General features: G+C 40.0%; 1 protein-coding gene across 1 annotated transcript in view; it reads left to right on the forward strand.

Moving 5' to 3' along the window:
• Positions 1-19884, forward strand: part of Plce1 (phospholipase C epsilon 1) — a 226551-nt gene that overhangs the window by 103851 nt on the left and 102816 nt on the right. Inside the window, 1 exon segment of the mRNA XM_033766342.1 lies at positions 14925-15070. Coding sequence (XP_033622233.1) covers positions 14925-15070 — 146 coding nt within the window.

Consider the following 19884-nt stretch of genomic DNA (forward strand, 5'->3'; position numbering starts at 1 on the left):
GAATATAAAAGCCCTATGCTGCCCTTTCTGACTATTTCAGCTTCCCATAACCCACCCACCCCAGCAGTTTCCAGAAATGCCGAGATTTGCTTTCAAGTGGCCAGATGCAGGTGGAAATAGGGGTGGGAGGTTGCAGAACTGCCAGTGGAAATGAATCCTGGGTTGTGTCCACACCAAGCTGACCTATAGGGAGAGACGCAGGGCCAGTATTCCAGAGTTCTTCTAGATGTTAGCATGTTTTTGAAAAAAATACACATGATCAAAGAAACTGGTAAAAAGCTGAATATTAGCTCCTTCTTAGAGATTTATTATGTGTATTAGTATATTAAAGGCTGCACAAAATCCTACTGGTAAAAAAACTTTTTTTATCCCAGCATTTCCTACGCGTGCATGGCCCCGATACTTTCTTCACATAATACTTCACATCTCACAGAACATGTTCCCTGGAACACAGTTTGGGAAACATTACCTTAAAATATTGCCAGCCTGTGTCGATCTGGGATCTTTGAAGCAGAAAAGGATAAAAACAGCTGCTGGGGTATTTACTGAGCACTTCTTACACATAGAACATAGGTTCATAACTCAAAATTGGCAAATCAAATGTCTGTCACGATTTCAAAATCTAATGCATATGTGAATTAGCAGGCTGCTCATCAAACAAAGTATCAGGTACAGCTTGAAAATGCTGCAGCCAGTCTGCCAGGCAGTTTTTTGATGCCTCAAATTGAATTCCATTGAATGCCACGCTCTCAGCTCTCAGGCTCAGGTTCCTTCGCTTTGCTCCACTAGGACAGTTACCATTCACCCGTTACACAATCTTGTGGCGAGATAGTCAAGGTTTATTTTTATGGATTAAGTAGCTGGTGAGGCATTTTGAGTAATTGTATCCTGTGCTGAACATCCTGGAATGTTTAACTTTTATATACAGCTCTGTTGGTGTGTTGCCGAAGTGAGATGTGTTCTTTCACCAAAAAAGATGACTTCCTTTTTATGAAATAAGAAAGAGGTCAAAATGGACAGTGTCGTTTAATTGAATCCCGCTTTATCAAATGCTGTAGTTGTGACTTAGTAACCCTAGTATTTCCAGTATGAAGGCCCCGGGTTTGAGAAAGGACTGTTTTTCGAGGACTGCTTTACCTACCCAGCCATATCCAAGTTTCCCCACATTCTCAGCCCTCAGGCAGACCCTTTCCTTGCCTCCTGCTCCCTGCTGCTTATTGCCAGCTTTCCTTAGATGTCTGTTAATAGGTTCTTTTCAAACATTTTTCTTGCCCATTTCCTGCCTTCAGTACTCTTGCCCTTCTACCCTTTTTAAACAAAAGGAAGATTTAGAGACTCTCATCCTTGACGTTTCTCTCTACCAAACAGTGAAGGGAAACTGGCGCTGGAATAAAGCCAACAATATTGTTTCCTTAAGGGATATATTTTGAAGAAATTGCTTATTATTTTTTAATTATCAGTGTTAGTTGACATTTATTGAGCATATACTCAACTGTGAGCCCTAGAGCCTTAACATTATCCCTTTTATTAGTCATCACACCCCTTAGATACAGGACATCAGATTATTTCTGTCTTGTAGGTAAGGAAATTGAGTCTGTGGATTGTTAAGGAATTTGTTGAAGGCATGGAAATAGAGAAAGATAGAACCGGGAAATGAACCTGACTTTCTGTGTTCTTCATCATTTTACACAGACTCCTACACCCAAGCACATGCCCTCCTCCCATGGAACAGAGAGGTTAAGGATAGGATTTAGATCTCAGCAGATTTATTCCCTGTAAAGCTTTATCCTGCACACATATACTGCACAGGCAACAGATTTCATTGTCTTCTTCCTCATGATCCACTGTACTTACCCATGTCCAGCAGGGCCAGGAAGTAACTGATTTGGTGAGATGCCAACGGCCTTCGTTTCCTCATACAGATCCATCTTCAGGGGAATATATACCAACACATGCACACAGTTTTCATTTCCTTCCCATTCTCTTCTTCCTGCTTGATCATGAATGTTGGTTTGGTTATTAGTCTCCAGCTCCTTGCTCTCATCTCTCATCTGTATTGTAATTGGCAAAGCTTGTATTTCATGCTAAGTAAGTTAGTGACTTGCTGTTTGGCCTTACTTTGGCTTTCCTGTGTCAAGTACCCACCTGCCTTGGGGGTCCCAAATGATTAATAGGCCACCTCTGAAGTTCCTCCAGGTCCCATCTCCCTTTCCCAGACAGTATAGCTTCTGGCTAGTGGATTCTCCATCCAGAGGACTCACTCAGTTTGCCTAAGAATGGCCCCAGCCCATAGCAGAGCAAATGAGAAATCCACCACTACCCTCGCTCTTTGGTACCCAGGAGTCTCAGGGAGAGTGGAATCTTCTCAGGTATGGGTCAGATTACCTATAGGCCTTCTGCATCATGAATGCCTGGGTATTCTTTCTGAGCACCAATATTCTGAGCCTCTGGAGAGGAAAGCAAGCTGACAGGTGATTGTGATGCTTCCCATACAGCTTTCAGATCCCCTGAGGAATTCAGGTGATTGGTTTGTCTTCTGAGAAGAGTGGAGCTAATAGGGAGTTGGCAGCTGTGTTTTATGCATAACTCAAAAAAGAGGTTGTTGATCATCTACCACTCAATCCAGACCCTGTGCTGGGAAACACATGAGATATATATGGTAATGACGTATACCTAACTGGGTTATTGTAGGATTAAATGACTTAATGGTTGTTAAATACTTAAAACACAGTCTATTAAGTTGACCCTCTTGAGCATTTGATAGCATTATTATTTCACTGATATAAAAAATGTCAAAGTCAGCCATGATGGACTCATCCTCACTGGGCCTTCTCAAGATACCCCAGTGGGAGAGGAGAAGAAGAGGCCCTCTAGGAGGCAGATCCCAGCTGAAAAGGGACAGGTTATACCAGGCAGTGAAGATGTCACCACCTCCGGGGAGGGCAGGACCCCTTTGCCTTGCTCACGTCCTGCCCCAGTGCCCACAACAGTGCCTGCTAGAATGTGAGCTCCCTGAGAGTAGAGATTTGCTGAATACATACATATATGCCAGACTTTCCCAGTGAGTGGAGAGAAGAGGACATGTCCTATTCTGCAGCCAAAGTATGACAGAATAGGGATGTTAGTTAACAGCCAACAGGTGCCAAGGCTACATTCCATTGCTACAGGGGATCTGACTCAGCTGCATCTCTCATTTCTTACACCTGAGCTTCCCATGGTGTTTGCTAAGTGTCATTTCTTTGCACAGTAGATCAGGGTGGCTGTGCAGGGCTTAAAGATGCAACAAATTCACTCTTGGGTGTAATCCTCCTAAGAGAAAATGGAAAGTAGTAGAACCTGGTAGTTTAAAAGCACAGGATTTTAATCTGGCTCATTATTATAATTATGCTTATTACAATCATACAAAGAGGGTTTGGAATTTATTTCTGTGGTAGAGCATGTGCTTAGCATGCATGTGGGCTTGAGTCAAATCCCAGCACCAAAAAGAAGATCAAACAAAGAAGGAAAAAATGATTCATAAGTGACCCTGCAGTTAAATCAGGATAACTTGGAGCTAGAGTTCTCTTATATCAAAACTTTTTGTGTAAACTGTTAGTTGTGGGTTTTAATCCCATCATATGGAAAGGGGATAAGATAATCAGCATTATATTCTGAGGCTATGAACAAATACTTTTACAAAAGGAGAGAATGCTTGAGATGAGCCTTACTTTTAAATGCTGTTTCATAATTGGCTTCAGAAAAAAACATCCATTCAATTCAATTGAGCATGGTAAAAGTTAACACATTTTTACAGCTGCTGGCGAGTCTCCCAACTCAGTTTAACTAGAAATAGTAAATGCATAGCTCAGTCAAAATATTTTCCTTGATTGATTTTAAAACAGCAAAGAGCCCTAATGAATTTAGAACCTAATTTCTGATTATTTAAGGAATTACTAATTGAAGAATTTTGGAATAAACCACTATCTTTTGCTAGGTATGAGCAAGAAATTCTGCAGACATTAAAGTGAGCAGAATAGTATGCTCTCTCCCCTCAAGAAGTTAAGAATGTAGAAAAGGTAAAAATATGTTCTTATATGTGCTGTAACTATTCCTGCCTCCATGCTGAGCGTAGTTCCCAGCAAGTTTGCACGCATGCAGTAACTGTGGAAATAATAAGTACTACAACAGAGCTATAAATTAAGCATTTGGAGGGCAACTGGGACCAAGGAGTGGTGGTAGAAAGACCAGAATTTCAGAGATGCAGCATATAAGTGGATAATTTGATCTTGCACTTATCCAATCATAGTATCAACCATCCTGTCACTTGTTTTATGTGATTTTCTCCCACGTGGCTCAGTGTCGTAGTCTTGTTGCCTAGTGCTCAAGATGGTTCATGTACATAGTAGGATACTCAGTAAGTATTAGAAAAGGGAAGATGATCTCAAGACAAGATATATTTGTCAAGCCTTTGTGTTTTAATTACAAGTTAACAGCAACTCAACTCAAACCTGCTCAAATGAAAAAAGAAATTGTTTTGTGTATATGGAGGTCATCAGAGTGTTTCAGGCATGGCTGTATGTAGGAATCAGACCAATGTCCTTATGAATCCATCTTTCTTTTGTGTTTATTTCATTCCCAGACAGACTTTCCTGATACTGTAACAGACAAGTGTTGAAAGCTCCAAGTTCACGTCTTTATAGTTTAGGATTCCAACAAAAAAAATTGTGTTTTCCTGATAGTTTAGCAAAAGATTCAAGGAAGGCTTAGTTTGTCTGGCTTGGCTCATGCACTAAACTTTGAACAAATCACTGAAGCCAGGTCTAAGGCAGGAGTATGGTCATCCCCATGTAATCTGTATAGATGAGTGAGAAGCTGTAGGATAGCCAAAACAAAACAAATATACAAACAAAATTTCCTATTTATTCACAAGTCAGCAGGTTGAAAAGTGACATACACATAGGAACAGGCAGAAAATAGAAAGAGATACATGTAGTAGAACTGGAATGTCTCATGAATAACTGATCAAAAATGGTAAAAATACTGGAAATGTACATTTAGATTAGATGGTGCCAAACCTGAAGGCCAAAACAGAGATTTCAAGTTTGTTCTGAGGGCAACTATAATAATAATTTTGGGTAAAGGGGGAGGGTTTAATCTGAGTTTCAGGCTTGTGTGGCTCCCTCTTTCCCTCTGTGTCCCACTTAAGCAAAGGGTCCTCAGTGGAATCCTCATCAGATCAAAGAGCTCAAAAGAAGAGACTCTACACCCTCTGCATGTTGGGAGAATGTCTGGGTGTGGGCAACATCCTACCCCCTGTATCCCCAGGACTCAGACCTCGCATGACTTCTGCCGATAAGGAGCTTAGAGCTGGGAGGAAATTGATCTGAGACAAGGTACTATATATACATAATGTCAGATATATAGTATGCTTAAATTTTTACAATTTATTACAGTAAAAGACACATTGCCATTGATCTCACTCAAAATACTCCTCTTTATTTTGAACACATCCCACTTTCTGAAGTCGTTCTGGAAGTCCTCTTTTGGGAATGTCTTTACAAGGTATGATCAAAAATGTGATCAGGGCCGTGGATTTAGCTCAGTGGTTCCACTGCCTGCCTCACAAGCACAAAGTCCCAAGTTTGATCCCTGGTACAAAACACACACACACACACACACACACGCACGCACGCACGCATGATCAATGCTGCTGCTGAGTGCCATCCAACAGAAATGCAGGCTTGTAAAAACATGTTGTGTCCTCATCCATCTTATTTACTAGATCTGGCCCTAAGTGACTCTGTCTCTCCCTCTAAGTCAAAATAACTATGAGAGAGAAACATTTGAATTGATTCAGGAAATCAAGGCACCCACAACACAACTAAAGAACTCATGAAAGAATACTTACAAAACTGCTTCAGACAATAGCAAGAATGATGGGGTAAATGTGTTCAAAGTGAGGGGAGTATTTTGAGAAGGTTTAATGGCAATGTGTCTTTTACTGTAACAATTTTTTAAATTTAAACATTCATCGTATTTTCCAATTAAACCTCATAGATAGGGAGGTAGGTAATAGATAGGTAGATGGCAATTACATTTTTAAATGACATCTTGTTACTAATGAGGAGTTAAGAGAAGGTGTACCATATAAGTTATCCTTCTGTTAGAAAAGGACAGTGCTTGGGGTATTCACAGGCTTTCTACTAGCCTTGTCTTGGTTAGGAAGTAAGACTTTGAGATTGCTGTCTTCTGGGTTTCTGTGTTCTGTACCCAGAACTCGGCAGCTCTACCAGTTAGGTGACAAGATTAGTAGTAGTGTAGTAAACATTCATTGAGCCTTTACACACATTGTGTCAAGATCATTAGATATAATCTCTGGTTTCACCCTTATAATAATTTTAGGAGGTGACTATTATTCCCACTTTCCTGAAAAGAGAATTGAAGCTCAGCATCCTTAGATGGCTTGCTTTAGGAACTTGCACAAGGAAACAGTAGAACTGGGAGTCAAGTACAATTCTGCCCAATTCCAATGTCCATATTCTTTGCTACTACACTACTCTGTCTCCCTCTGCTTCCTTTTCTAATTCCCAATGGGTTACAGTTGCAGAGTTGGGTACAGTGAACACAGTAAAGCCACAACAATTGATTTATAGTGTTATACTGGTACCACAGAAGTGATGCTTGAGCTCTGACTGGAGGCCCCAGGGCACAGAGAAAGGACACTGAGCCCCTGGGCTGTTTCTCAAACTTCAGTGCAGTTAAGAATCACCAGAGATCTTATCTGAAAGTTTAGATTTCTGGACCTTTGGGAGTCCAATTTCTTAGATATGAATAAGGCCTTAGGAACTATATTTAATAAACACTTCACCACAACCAATGATTGTAATGTGAACTTCAGTAGCACTACCCAGACGGGGATGTATGTGTGTTGAATTTGTGTGTGTGCCTGCATGCTCTAGTTCAAGGGTTGTCATATTCCATAGAGGGCAAGTATGATTGTACACTGCAGGTAAGCTACCTGAGAGTAGCTTTGTCTGCACATTCATTGTATTCTGGAGGTTCCACTATTATAGCTCAACCTTTCCAGTTAGCATCATCAGACATCCACAAGGAAGAATCATCTCTCTATGAAAATTTGTGCTCAGCATTTTCTAAAAGCTTTTGCCAGGAAGTCATGTGTCTCCTTTTTCTGGACCTGGGAATAAGATTAGGAACTGTTCAGACTCTTTCCCAAATATAATTCTTGAGCACTTGAAGGCTGAGAATCCTCCCTGCCCAAATCCTCCTGGGACACTAGATGGCCTGCCCGTTGGCCAGAGGCACCAAGCATCTCCACACTGGAATGTGGGAAAGATGATCTCTCTCCTTGAGAACTTAGGCAGTTGTTGGGGGAGATAGAACAGACCTATGTGAAAGAGTCAGACACACAAATATGACAAAAATATAACAGCTGCACACCAAAGCCATGGTGAGAATCCAAGTGCAGACATAACTTTGGACTCAGGGTCTTTAAGTCAAAGAGGAAACAGAAAGAAGTTGAGTGTAAGGTGCCAGGTAAACTATCAAAAAAGTTTCCTGGAGAAAGTATGCAACATTCATTCATTCACGCATTCACTCACTCATTTGCTAAATCTCATTAAGACTTACTTACAGAGGGTAGAGCTTGGCTGGTCCCTGATACTACTACTTACCTGTGGAACACAGCAAGCCCAGTGAACACCTTTGTGAGAGCACACCACCAAATTTTACTGATGTCAAGGCACTGTAGGATGCACAGTAGGTAGATATAGTCCAGGAAAGAGGCAAGAGCTTCTCCTTGAGAAAATGATGTTTTCATCAGGTTCCAGAAAGCAGCCTTACCTCTTAATTGCGGAAGCCAGGTCACAAGTACAAAGGAGGCACCAGCCTATTGGCCTGCCCTGTATGTCTTTCCATCCTACCCTGTGTAACACTGTGTGGACATCTCATATCTCAATTTCAAACTCTTTCCATATACCACAGTTATACACAGCCTCTTTTTTTTTTTCTGTCTAGTACCAAGGATTGAACTCAGGATCTTGCTCTTGCAAGGCAGGCACACCTCCACTGAGCTAAATCCCCAGCCCCTCTATAGACTATGATCTACCCTCAGGATAGATCCAAGTAGAAGACCCTTGTAGGCCTGAAAGTGGGCTTGGGGCTTTTTGATCAGGTGACTTGAAAGGCCTGGTACTATAATGAATAATCTAGAAGTAGATGCACATACTGTGGGCAATCACGTGTACTTTCCCCATAGACTTCTCACTGTGGATAGGGGAACAGCTGGGGGAGAGTCAGTAAAGGCTCTTCTGAGCCATGGGGCCCAACAATGGGACCCTAATTGTGAGTCTAATGTAATTCTGCTTAAAAGATGAGTGGACATGAGCTTAATAACTAGCTGGGTATGGGGAGGGGGCCTCCCATAGAAAGAGCAACAGCACAAAAACCTCTGGGACAAGAAAAAGCTTGGGGACCAGGGATTTAGCTCAGTGATTCTGCTGCCTGCTTCACAAGCACAAGGACCCGAGTTTGATCCCCAGTACCAAGGAAAGAAAAAGAAAAAGCTTCATTTACCTCTGGAAAAGTAACTGGGATGGGGAGAGATAAGCAGGGTTGGAGAATGGACAGGGACCTCATGGGCCAAGACAATGATTCAGCTTTACAGAGAACACAGGCAAAACATAGTGGACCAGGAAAAGGTCACTTTAATAAAAGAATATTCCTCCCTAATTAGGTAGAGTTGTGCCAGTAAGATATTTGATATGAGAAGAGAGAGAGAAAGATCTTCAGTTTGGCTACGTCTAAGAGTACTGAAAGGGGCAAAAGAAAGAGTATACTTGGAGAAGGACAATTATAGAGGCATCATGGTGTGGTCTGAGTTAGAATCACTAAGGTAAACCAGCTTTGAGCAGGAAGCTCTTAAAGAATTAGGCTAGGAGCTGGATTCTGTCTTTGTTTTGTGCTGCCCACTGAAATTAAGCAAAATAATACACAGTTAACAATCTGCCACTGTTAATATATTTCTACTCTGTGGCCATTCCCTATGTTAGAGCCATAATACTTATATTAGTTACTCTTCCTTCACTGAGACAAAATACCCCACACTTAATATCTTAAAAGAGGAGATGTTTATTTTGGCTCTTGTTTCAGAGGCTTAGTCCATGGTTGGTTGGTTACAAGGCAGAAATGGCATGGTGGGAGGGCGTAGTGAGGGAAATTTGCTGAATACATTACAGCCAGGAAGCAGAGAGAAAAGAAAAACAATTATGACAAAAATAAATCCTTCCAGGTCATACCCCCAGTGACCCATCTCCAATAGACCCCACTTCCTACCAGCACATTCTGCCACAAACTCATCAATATAGTAACACATTCATTATGTATGTTTTGCTAGCAGAGGCCTGAACCACTGGTGGTACATGGATGACTCTCCTATCAGTCACCTTTTTATTAATCTTATTAGCAAAAAGACTGATAAAAGTTATTAAATCCATCTGTACAGCTACCCAATGGGACAGTCATGCATGTACTCCCATCAGTGGTTCAAGATCATGGGAACCTGTTAATCCACTGAGGAGTATATACCCCATGATCCAGTTGCCTTCCAAAAGCTCTGAATACAGGAGACTTTGGGAGGACATTTTAGATCTAAACCATAACACTGCCTCGGGCCTCCAAAGGGCTCATGTGTCCATCTCCTTATGCAAAATGCATTTAGTTAATCTCTAAGTGTTGCTAAAGTCTTAACAGTTCCAACATTGCTGAAAAATTCATTCCAAAGTTTCTTCTAAAACTCAAGGCAAACTATTAGCTGTGAGCTACTATAAATTTTTGTAATTTAAATACTTTCAATATATAATGGCACAGTGAAAACATTCCCATTCCAAAAGGAAGAAACAGGGAAGTAGGGATATATTTAAGCAAGACAGAAACAAAGTCCAAAACCCTAAATCTTTGAGCTCCATGTTCGATACCTAGGACAGATTGTGGTGAGATATGAACTTAAAGGAATTGGACAGCCCCTCCCAAGGCCTTGATAGTTGCACTCCATGTGGCCTCTCCTGGGCTGGCTCTGCTTACTGCCTGTGGTTTTCCTTAGCAGGCATTCAACATCTCTGGCATTTCCAACTTCTTTGGGTCTCCACTGCACCTTTGGCTTCACTCTCACACCCTCTCAGAGGCTCCTGTCAGGAACCGTGACCCTGCCACATATTTTTGCCTGGCGTCCCAGGCCTTCTGAAATCTGAGTAGAACCCTCTGTGACCTCATACTCTTATATTCTTCATACCTGAAAAATCAGCACCCTGTGGATGATGCTACAATCTGCCACCAGCTCAAGCAGTAACTAGACACCCTTGGACCACGGCTGCAGTGGCCTCTGAGTGTCTGGATGGCTGAACTCAGAAATTCTTCCCTAGGCATCCCTGAATAAACAGGGCTCTCTTCCCAAAGCAAAGTCTTTACAAAAAGTTTACCCTTTCATGCCCTTGAACCTATGGAGAATAGGTTTGACCAATTCTTGAGATGCTTTCAATACATCTGTCCTGTTATCCTGATGCTAAGTACTTGGCTTCTTTTTAATGCTATTCTTTTCAGCAACAATGTTCTCCATGATTCCACTTGGTGCACACACTTCTTTTCTGATGAAAGCAATTTTTAAAAAATCTTTCAGCTCTATTTTTTGTTCCTACTTCTTACCATAAATCTGGCTAAAAGCAGCTACCCATACCAATGCCATAGACTGAACACGGGGCTACCTTGAAATCTTCTCCACCAGGTCAGTTAGTCCAATACCTTTAAATTCAGCCTCACACAAAGTTTTAGGATATGGACAAAATATAGACAGATTATTTTCCAGAATAAAGCAAGGCCTTTAGTACAGTTTTCAATAGAATTTTTGTTCTTCCCATCTGAAGCCTCAAGAGTTGTCTTCTACCATTTGCATTCCTATCAGCATCCTGGTCTTCTGAGCTCCAATCATAATCACCCGTCAAGCTCTACTCATAGCAGTCTGGGTCTTCTCTAGCACACTCCTTCAAACCTTTCCAAACTTCTCCTGCAAAGAAGTTCTGGGGGTTTCTGAACCACATGATTAGGTATAGTCACTGCCACAACATGAAGTTTTCTGTATTAGTCACTTTCCCAATACTGGGCCAAAATATCAGACACTTGAAGGAAAAGATATCTATTTTAGCCCATGTTTCAGAGGATTAGTCCATGGTTGGGTAGCTTCAAGGCAGAAACAGTGCACTAGAAGTGTATGATGGAAGAAAACTGCCTGACTCACGGCAGCCAGGAAGCAGAGAGAGAAAGGAGGAACCGAAGATAAGAATACACTCTTCCAGGTTATGCCACCAGTGACTCACCTCCAATTAGGCCCCGCCTCCTAACAGCACACTCAGCTACTAATTCAACAATGGATTAATATACTGATGAGTGTCACACCCCTATTATCCAATTAGCTTCCAACAGCTCTACCTCTAAATACTTGGGACTTTGGGGGAACATTTTAAACCTAAACCAAAACCGTACTTTATGCAATTTATGTTTTTCTTTGTGACCTCCATGTCCTGAAAGTCCTTCTGAATTGGCAACACATCTCATTTTCCACTAGTAAATATGTCCACCATTTATGCTTTGGGCGGCATTTTGACATTTTTCACTGGATCTTTTTTATCTCGTCTTTCATTTATTTTGTTAGATTGATGACATTCTCACTACTTAATGCCTATAAAATGACTACATTAGGTCATGATAAGAATTATCCCTGAAGTTTGTAAGCAGATGTGCAGATGTGGTGTATGTGTGCCTGTGTGTGTGTGTGTGTGTGTGTTTATGATAACAGTGCTTACATAATCTCCAAGACAAGAGGCCCTGGGGACTCACACACAGTGATGGAACAGTTGGTTTAAATTAGGTTTCCATGTGAAATACAGTATGGCTATTTTTTCCCTAGCATTGTGGGAAAGTGTATGGAAAATGATTTGACTGATAGGAAATAAATCTGGATGCATGATCAAGATTGAGGCACAAATCTAGTGGTGTTCTGTGCTTGGTCTGTGAAGCAGGCCCTCCAGGGGTGGAGAATTAACCATTTTTAGTCACTACAAGGTGGGACAATAGCCTTAAGGAACTGTAATTTTCTGGAGACCCTTAATTGCCATGAATTTCAACAGAAAAAGAGCTAACACTATGGGAAGAATATAGCCAAAGGCCTCAAGTTCTAATGAATTGGATGACTTTGAGGAATCAGTTTAGCTTTCCAGGATCTCATTTTTATTTGTAAGGAGAAAGGTTTTGAATTTCCAACTCTGAGAGTCGACAGTGTTATGATTCTAAGTGTTTGTTAATGACTTCCCATTGTAGCTTAGAGGTTATCAAAAGTAAATCAAAGCCGGGCATGGTGGCACATGCCTGTAATCCCAGCTAAGGCAGGAGGATCACTGTGAATTCAAGACCAGCCTGGGCTACATAGTGAGTTCCAGGTCAGTCTCAACTACATAGTGAGACCCTGCCTCAAAAAAAAAAAAAAAAAAAAAAGTAAATCAGAGGCTGGGGATTTAGCTCAGTGGTGTTGCCACCTGCCTTGCAAGCACAAGGTCCTGAGTTCAATCCCAATACCAAAAAAAAGGAAAGAAAGAAAGAAATGTAAATCAGATTAAAGAAAGAATTGGACAGCAGCACCACGTGGGCAGCTTCTGCTGACAAAATAACTTTTTGGTGTAACAGAGCTAGGGTTTTAACCGGTGAGTGAACAAGGCATAAAGACGGAGCAAGGGATTGCTCATAAACTGCTAGAGACAAGTTAGCTCCCGTAATCCCATACTGGGATGATCTGAACAGGGCTTGTTCTAGAGGTCTGATTCCAGACCTATTCTGATGTTGCCCGAAAGCCAGCTTCATCCACAGCAGGCAGAGAGCAGAGGGGCACACGGGAACTTCCTGGGCTTGTGACCAGGCTCAGGGTGGCAGGTGGCCCAACAGGTTTTACTTCTGCTATTTTTGAAAGAAAAGAGGAAGGTAATTACTCCAGTGCTCCTGGCTAGTACCAGATTTTAGCCCTGTTTTTATCACTAAAATTCCCACCTCCTACTAATTCCCCATTTGTTTTTGTATAGGGACAGGAAATATGGACTGAATATAAATCCTTTGCTTTCTGTTTTTTTGTTTGTTCTATTTTATTTTCATTTTAAAGTAATTTTAGATGCTATTTTTGGTATCCCCTTTTATTCCAGCTTTGACTTCAAATGCCCAGGTCCAGATTGAGTGCTTAGGAAGACTTCCACAGGTTCATCTATAAAGAAACTCACTTTTCATTAGATAAAAGAGAGAACACTAAACTGGAATTCCTAGTTTTGACATCAACAAGAGCTGACCTCACAGTTCTGGGTGTGGTGGCGCACATCTCTAATCCCAGCAACCTGTGAGGCTGAGGCAGGAGGATGGCCATGAGTTTGAGGTCAGCCTAGCCTGTATATTTCAAGGCTAGCCTGGACTACACAACGAGACCCTGTCTCAAAAAAGCTAAGAAAGAAAGAAGAACTGTGACCTCACAAAGTCATTTCTGACCATAGATTGTTGATCTGGAAAAATGGGATTGAGCTACCTTGTGCAGTTGCTGCCGGTACTAAATGTCATTAATTCTTACCATATTTTTGACTTGTGAACGGTATACCCTTGACCTTGAACTCTCATTTCTTGCACTTGTCTGGGCCACCATGAAATCTGTTCATACTTCTCTCTCACACGGGCTTAGGAAGTATGACTCTTCATATTTCAGCACTGCTTCTGACCCAGCTGTAGCCAATGGGGCCATGTAGGGTTAAAACTAAGGCTTTGTTCTATTGGTGACCAAGCTCACCAACTGAGATGTTAGTCAAGATAGATCAAAGTAACTCAAATGGACACAAGTGCCCAAATGTCAAAGTATGGACAGCAGCAAAATAATTTTAGAGCTTAAGCAGGGATTAAGATGAATATCAAAGCTGCACATCATAAAGAAGATGTGTAGATATTATCATTAAATATTGTACTCTAGCCCATGTAAGGGAAAACACGAATCACACTTGAATAAATTTATCTAAGAGCTGCGGAACATTAAAACTTGTGTATATACATTGGCCTTAGTTAGAGGTTAATAGTGCAATTTCCAGATTAGACACCCTAAGTCCAAATCCAGCTTTTGCCACCTAATGGTTGGTGACCTTAAGCATGTCTCTGAGGATATTGTTAGCCCCTCACTCTTAAGATTCACTCTTAGGATTGTTGTGAGACATAAATGAAGTAATCTAGGCAATGTGCTTAGAATACTCCCTAGTACATGGTAAGTGCGGTATAAATATTTGTTCTCATTAGTTTGGCATTTGAAAAGCATAATAGATAATATTTGTGTTAAAAATGTTCAAAAATTGTTTTATATTTTTGATAGTATATATTTTACTGATTGATAAATGTCTGTAATACATGAGCTGGTATACTGAATGCATCTAATCTTGATGTCCATTAGTCAAATACATTTCCATCAAAATTATTCTTGTAAAAGTAGAAGAGCCCCATGATGAATGTAACTGTATTGTATACCTAAAAAGTACCAATAAACTCAATGATGATAAAAAATAAAAATCGCCATTTTAAAAAAATTATTCTTAGGTTTTGTTTTCTTAAAAGTCTCATGGAATTGTGTAAATCAAGAAGGATCTTATGAGTTTCCCTTTTCAGTAAAGGCGAGGATGAAGAGGCAGAGAAATTAATGACCCGTGCACATTCACTCATCAAACCAATGACAGATCTAGGATTTCACTTCACATCTTTTAGCCTAGTCCTTCCTATCCTGATACTAAATAATTTTTTTTTTAAGTTTTCTTATGAAAAAGTGTTTATCCATCTCCCAACACAGATTCAGCCAATGCCCCTTCTGTGTCTTCCAGGTGAGCTCCTGGGTAACATGGCTGATCCTCACGGCAGGATCCATGGAGGAAAAACGAGAAGTCTTCTCATATTTGGTGCATGTGGCCAAGTGCTGCTGGAACATGGGCAATTACAATGCTGTCATGGAGTTCTTGGCAGGCCTCAGGTGAGTCAGTGGGAACATGGTAATCTGAGCAGTTTCCTCTCGCCAGCCAAATGGCACTGCTTTTTTTCTCTGGGCAGCCACGTTTATCCAAGTTGGGCAGTTGGTAGTGATCATTTTGGAGAATATACTCTCCTCTGCCAGCCCCATGAGCCCCGCCTCTTAAAGATGCCACAGAATTCAGTTCCTGTAGTGCAGTCATGATCCTGCTTCATTGTTTCTGCACTGATCTCCAGTTCCTGTCCAAGCTGAGTGAAATGAATAGATCACACGACCCATCGACCCTGTCATTGGTCCCTCTCTTTTTCTTCCTGTTTACAGATCCCGCGATCATCTCTCTTTTCTCAGTCCTCCCTACGAATTACCCCAGCACTGTATGCACCTAACCATTTCTTGCCCCTAGTAATAATAATTGCTAACACTGACAGTAAGCTTCCAATGTTAGCTCTCTCAGTATTGAGCACTCACTGTATGCAGGCACTGGACTAGCAAAGTATATTCCATACATTACATCTTACAATTGTCAAAACCTTTTTGAAGTAGATGCTATTATTATCCCATATTGTATCAAAGTTAAGAGAAGTAATTCACCCAAGATCACCTTGCATGGCTGGGACATATACAGGTAGCCTGTTTTCAGAGCCCATGATCTCTTTCACTGTAATTTCATGCTCTTATGCCTTCTTTCTCCATCAAGCTGATAAAATTGCCAACCCAAAATAAAACTTCCCACCCTATACCCTTTCTGCCTTGGTTACATGGCATGAAGTAACTGCCCTTATTACTATGGAAGGCAGCATGGTGTGTGAGGAAGGAAAGGACAAGATGACTAGTTAATAATATAGCATCAAGTCCTGCTTCCCCAAGGAGTACTTGTTTGATCTGCTCAAGCTATTTGACTTCATTGAGCCCCAGTCAGTAAAATGGAGATAATATCAAAAAGCGCCCACCTCTCTAGGTAAATGTGTCTGGCATGTGGTAAGGCTCCAGAAGAGAAGCTCTTATTATTGTTGTTTCTTGTGACTCACCATGACTGCGACACAGGTTCTCTCTATAAATAAATCTTGTTTCATAACATTACAATAGCAAGGTTTTTCTTTGATTGTCTTAGTCCCTAAAGAGATTACAGATTGAGAGAAATGAAAATTCCCTGAGTTGGAAATCTTTTTGTCCTTTTGAACTTTCTTAACTGAGAATAAACTCAAAGTCTCATATCATTGACATTTAAAACTGGCCATATAAATGCACTAGGCATGGCTAAAAAAAAAAAATGAAACCAGAAAAAAATTCTTAGAAAATAGAAAGCTATATCCAAATGATTCTGATTCTCTTTATTTTCTACAAAGAATATATGTTAGCATTCGTTCTAAGAAAAAAAAAATATATGGTATAAAGTGATCCTTTTTTTTAAGTTTTTGGGGGTCTATTTTTTTTTTTATTTTTCTGAGACAGTGTTTCACTATCCAGTCTAGGCCTTTAACTCAGTATTTTCCTGCTTCAGCCTCCCAGTTGCTGGCTTTACAGGCATATAGCATCATGCCTGGCAAAATAGCTCTGTTTTCATGATGCTTGTCTTCCCATGTTTCACCACCGTCTAGTGTTGACTGTTGGGTAGGGTCCACACTTCTTCCAATGGACAAACCTATCTCCCATCTGGTGCTGACTCCCTGCAAAGTAAGCATCCAAGACAGCCAGGCAGAAGCCACTTTGCTTTTTATGTCCTAGTCTCAGAGTCACATCCTATCACTTCCATCATTCTGTACTGATCCTGTAGAATCAGTGCTAAGTCGCTGTGGCAGGGGCCATACAAAGGCTTAGCACCACAAGGTATGATCAGTGGAGACCATCTTGGAGGCAGGCTTCCACATCCCATGTTTTAGATTCTCTTGATAAAAGAATGGCCTCATATGACCCTGAAAAACTTAGAGTTAATTTGATTTTCAGACCAATTTAGATTGAATTCAGAATCCAAAAAGACCTCAGAGCCAGGAGAATCTCATAGATAAGGAATAACATCAAAACACCTCATTGATCCCTATGCATTTTTGTCTTGCATCCCCAAACCTCAACCTCTTAGTTTATGCTCCTGTGTTTGGCCTAACACTAAACTCATCTTTACCAATAGATGAACTATATAAACAGATAAATTACAAATATTTTTTGATAGAATGTGTGTAGAGATAGAGTTTGTATGTGCACTTTTAGGCTTGAAAAAAATTTTTTTGTGTTTTTTGAGGCAGGGTCTCACTATGTAGTTCAGGCTGGTCTCGAACTCACAGTGATCCTCCTGCCTCAGCCTCCCGAGTGCTGGGATTACAGGCATGTGCCACCACATCTGGCTAGGCTTGAAAAATGTTTAAATCTGAAATAATTTAACTCCATCAGGATTACTAGAGGGTTTTTTTTTTTTTAAGCACTTCAATGGGAAGAAGAAACATTTTTTTTTTTTTTTTTTTTTTTTTTTTTGGTACCGGGGATTAAACTTGGGTCCTTGTGCTTGCAAGGCAGGCAGTGGAACCACTGAGCTAAATCTCCAGCCCCTAGGAACATCTTTATTGTTAAATTAACTTTTATTATGAACACTGTACATGTTGCTTCCTCTAATTAAATTGTCAGCTCTTTTAAAGAAAAATTAGAAGTTTATAATAAAACATTTATAATTGAAGTATTAACTCAATTGTGCTGTCAATTTAAAATAACTCAAAATGAACAATTGGAAAATCATTAAAGGAAATAATATGACACATCCAGATAGAAGAGTAACACTTAGCTGTCAGAATTGATGTTTAATACTGGCACAGTGGCACACACCTGTAATCCCAGCTACTTGGAAGGCTGAAACAAGAGGATTGTTAAGTTCAAGTCCAACCTAGAAAACTTAAGTGATATCCTGTCGCAAAATTTAAAAAAAAGAAGATATTTATGAAAAACTTTACATTGTTGGAAAATAGATGACATACAATGACTAATACTATCTGGGAATAAAGCTATCTATACCTAATAACCTTGGCAATATTTATACACCCAGATAGACCTAGATAGTTAAGTTATACTAAAAGTTAATACACTGCATGTTGTCAGTAGAATTGTGGGTGATTTTTCTATTTAGTTTTTATTTTGTTGGGGGTTTTGTTGTTGTTTTGCTCTTATTCTTGATTTTTTTTTTTTAGTTTGTATAATGACCGTTTGGTACCTTCATAATCATAAGATAGGCCAATTCTCAATCAAGAATAGTTTATTGATCTTTCCTGAAGTTTATCTTTACCCCCAAGTGTATCCTTTTGACTCCATTACCTACGCAAAAGAGAGATTAATACAGGATGAGAACCACGTCTCAGTCATTCATTTGCTTTGCATATTTATGTCTCCATTTTATTGGAGGGGGGATTCTCTCCACTTTATAACAGTCTGGTTGTAGGATAAACTGGACCTTGTTGCGTAAAATCAAAAAACAATTTTATTTTTCCAACTGCACTATTTTAGATCTGTCTGACTGGCTCTCCCTCCCCAACCCTGATTGTACACAAGGAGATTCTGTGGCTTTTCCAGTCATTCTTGAGTTTAATAAGCAGTCTCATTCTCCATACCTATGAGTGTCAATGAATTTCCAAAATATAAGGGTGTGGTTTTTTTTTTTTTAATTTTTTGGTACTGAGGATTGAACTCAGGTCCTTGTGCTTGCAAGGCAGGTGGCAGAACCACTGAGCTAAATCCCCAGCCCCAAGGGTGTGTTTTATATCACAGCAATATATGCTAAGTATAAAAAAATTATAAAGACCAGCTATATCTGGAAGACACCTCTGAGAAGCAATCATTCTTTAAAGGTTCTAAATACAAGCAACAAAGGTACTTACAATAAGAGATGTGAAAGTATCAACTCAAGAATTAACCCAAGGACTAAACCAACAACAATAATAGAAATGAAAAGACATCTAAACAAGACACAGTCTTCCAGCTTACCAAAAGCAAGTTCTGGGAGAAATAAGATGGAAACATCTGATAATCAACTACCTGGGCAACCTGACTGTTAGAACAGGAAATTGAAAAAAGAGGTGTATGAGGCTCTAGAAATATTCAAAACAAGAATAATTTCCCAGATAACTACAGAGATAATGAGCAGAATAAAAGATATGATTAGAAACTCTAGAAGAGAAACAGATAAAAAGAAAATAGATGAATTCAGGGCCATGATGGAAGCCATGAATGATCAGCATAGGAAAGAAATGGAAACCATGAATGCCCAACATAAGAAAGAAGTAGAATCTATGAAAAACATTCAAACTGATATCCAGGAGATTAAAAAAATCTATTGAAAGTATAATAGCAGACTAACCCAATCTGAAGACAGAATATCAGATATAGAAGACAGGATGGTGGTCAGTGACCATGAAAGGAGAGATCTGTTAAAAATAGTAAGGGACCATGAAAAATCAATCCAACAACTCCTGGATGATGCAAAGAAAAATAATATAAGATTGATAGGAGCCCATGAAAAAGCAGGAGAAAGCACAAATTACATTTTAAAAAACTGTTCACAGAATTAATGATAGAAAACTTCCCAAACAGAGCAAAAGAACTTGACATACAGATAAGTGAGGCATATAGGACTCCAACTAGTTACAAGGAAAAAAAATAAAAACCTAGACATATAATACTCAATGTTCTGGAAACTCAACATAAGTAAAATACTACAGCATTATAGAAAAGAAACAAATTTCATGCAAAGGAAAGCCCATCAGAATCACCGCAGACTTTTCAACACAAAACCTCAAGTCAAAGAGAGCCTGGAGCTTTAAAAGAAAACAACTTTCGCTGTC

Source organism: Fukomys damarensis, unplaced genomic scaffold (assembly GCF_012274545.1).
Source record: "Fukomys damarensis isolate Sample0158 unplaced genomic scaffold, DMR_v1.0_HiC HiC_scaffold_20, whole genome shotgun sequence".
Taxonomy (NCBI): Eukaryota; Metazoa; Chordata; class Mammalia; order Rodentia; family Bathyergidae; genus Fukomys; species Fukomys damarensis.